General features: G+C 48.6%; 1 protein-coding gene across 1 annotated transcript; it reads left to right on the forward strand.

The window, feature by feature from the left end:
- Window positions 1-602: 602 nt before the first annotated feature.
- Window positions 603-2410, forward strand: ATNIH1004_004728 (uncharacterized protein; the record flags this gene model as incomplete). Its single annotated transcript, XM_033569397.1, has 8 exons — window positions 603-766; window positions 845-858; window positions 916-988; window positions 1043-1149; window positions 1447-1590; window positions 1648-2060; window positions 2125-2152; window positions 2211-2410. The coding sequence occupies 8 exons, from the start codon at window positions 603-605 to the stop codon at window positions 2408-2410; spliced, it is 1143 nt and encodes a 380-aa protein (XP_033428203.1).
- Window positions 2411-2691: the final 281 nt, after the last annotated feature.

The following is a 2691-nucleotide window of genomic DNA, read 5'->3' on the forward strand; positions in this document are numbered from 1 at the left end:
AATCGGACGTCAGCCACAACGCCACTGGAAAGGATTGGCCCGAAGCCGTTGTCGCCATATAGCTTAATATCGTTCGTTCCGCCCCCAGACAAAAGGATTCTTCAGGCTGGGCTTGCACAAGTTCACCTAATCTGTCAACATCCACGGTCCAGACTATCAGCAGAATCGGACTTCTATGACCGACAGATGCCTTTGAGTTAGCAAAATCCAGGGCTGGAGGAGGCAGACGGTCATCTAACCAACCATGTTCAATCCTTGACAAATCAAACGCCGGATGCAGAGATTTCGCCTCCCTGGTGGATACAAGCCCGTTACGACCCCAAGCGCAGCCAGCCGATGTCGGCCACCAACCAGGTTGTGTTTTACCCCGTTAGAAATTGCACTGAGTTTAGGTTTTACTTTGCCACATGGGCGTCCTTAAAGCAAAATTTACCCCAGTCTACCTTCTCCCTACGGTTCTTGGGTAGTTGTGCATATTGCTGGTGTTGGGATATCGTTCTTCTTGGTGCTAGGGGCAATTGGCCTATTCCGCATACCGATAACTTCTACTCGCGGAGAATCCACTGCCGACCGGGCCTGAAATCACTTTTATTTAGTGAATCATGACATCCCTCGACGCCAAAGACATTGAGGGCGTGCCCGACTGGAGAGCCGCGGATGAGGCGGAAAAGCAACTCGAAGACGAAAAGGCTCCCCCTGCCCTGGAGAATGACCCCTTCGGTGCTGAGGAAATCGCGGAGGTAAAGTACAAGACTTTGGATTGGTGGTAAGTACTGTTATTCATCTTCACTGTTACTCGGTGTTGGCACAATAGATACTAATGAGCAATCTCGCGGTGTTACAGGCAATCTGGAATTCGTATGACTCCTACGCTGAGTTGATCCTTAGTTCTCTTCCTAACCTGTGTCCCAATAGTCATGATCGCCGAGACGGTATCACTAGGTGTTCTTTCCCTACCTGCCACGGTTGCCTCGGTTGGCTTCGTTCCGTAAGTGCAACAAATTTACCATCCAACCATTGTTCGAAGTGCTCATTAATTCAGGGCAATTATCTTAATTGTTGGCCTCGGCGTCGTCGCCACATATTCCGGCTATGTTATCGGACAGTTCAAAGCACGATATCCGTTCATACATAGTATGGCTGATGCAGGTGAGGTCCTGCTAGGGCCTATTGGACGGAATATATTGGAGGTGGCACAGCTTCTCTTTTTCCTTTTTGCGTGCGGCAGCCATCTTCTCACGTTCACTGTCGCGATGAACACGCTTACGAACCACGCTACATGTTCGATCGTCTTTGGAGTCGTGGGCCTGGTTCTTTCTCTACTCTTTTCTTTGCCTCGGACGATGAAAAACGTCTCGTGGCTTGCTTTCATCTGTATGGACTCTAACCCTTCCGAGCTTTTATTCAACCGTTTACACATTCTAATTAACGTCTTCTCCATCTTAGCATTTTTAAGTATCTTCTCCGCAATGATGATCACGATGATTGGCGTCGGAGTGCAACGCCCTGGAGATGGCAAAACTGAAGTGGTTCACCAGACCAGTTTTGTCAAAGGTTTCACTGCGGTAACCAACATTGCCTTTGCCTATTGTATGCAACCCTAGACCAGTTTGTGCTCAGAGAAGCTTGCTAATGCCTACATCGCAGGTGGTCACCCAGCCTTTTTCGGCTTCATCTCGGAAATGAAGAATCCCCGCGACTACCCTAAATCCCTATTCATGCTGCAGGGATTTGAGATCGTCATGTACACCATCATTTCTGCTGTGATTTATAACTACGCAGGGAAAGGCGTGACCTCTCCTGCTTTGGGGTCCACAGGTCCCATCCTCCGAAAGGTCTCCTATGGAATTGCTATGCCCACAATCGTCATCGCTGGAGTGGTGCTAGGCCACGTTGCGATCAAGAACGTATATGTTCGTCTGTTTCGCCACACCGATATTATGCACAAGCGTAACTTCCGTGGTATCGGTGCTTGGGTCGGGCTGGCTTTGGCATTCTGGGTCATTGCGTGGGTCATTGCCGAGGCGATTCCAGTGTTCAATAACCTTCTCAGTCTAGTTGTGAGTGCCTACTTGATTTTATCTACCCTTCGTTAGTTATGGTGCTGACCATGTTTGATTACAGAGTGCTCTGTTTGCCAGTTGGTTTTCATGTAAGTTGATCCCAAAGCATTAAAAACATGTGTGGTCGGATGTCTAATTATTGCGCAGTCGGTCTTCCAGGCATCTTCTGGCTCTACATGCACTGGGGAGATTATTTTACCTCCCCAAAGAAGATCCTCCTTACCATGGCGAACGTGGGATTGGCCATAATCGGCACTACCATCTGCGTATGCGGACTCTGGGTTTCCGGTGTGGCCATTCACAATGATGGTTCCAAGAGCAGCTTCTCATGTGCGAATAACGCATGAGGGGTGATCGACGATATATTATATCGAGTACACACTAAACTACCAGGTGTGAGTGTTTCTACGCAGTCCGTTACCAAAACGAGCAAAACTTGCTTGGAGCGGCGATATCCTGTCGAAGGTCAAGGCTTGATTTTTGAGATATGGAGATTATCTCGATCGCACCACCAGGCTTGTGGCGTGAGTGAAAGCTCATCAGACTTATGATTCACAGCTTAGGGGCTGAGTATCGGCATTATCTCGCAAGACAACACTATGCTGGCCTCAGGTTAATCGCGATTTTG

This window comes from Aspergillus tanneri (assembly GCF_003426965.1).
Source record: "Aspergillus tanneri strain NIH1004 chromosome Unknown AapTan_3_pilon_pilon_pilon, whole genome shotgun sequence".
Taxonomy (NCBI): domain Eukaryota; kingdom Fungi; phylum Ascomycota; class Eurotiomycetes; order Eurotiales; family Aspergillaceae; genus Aspergillus; species Aspergillus tanneri.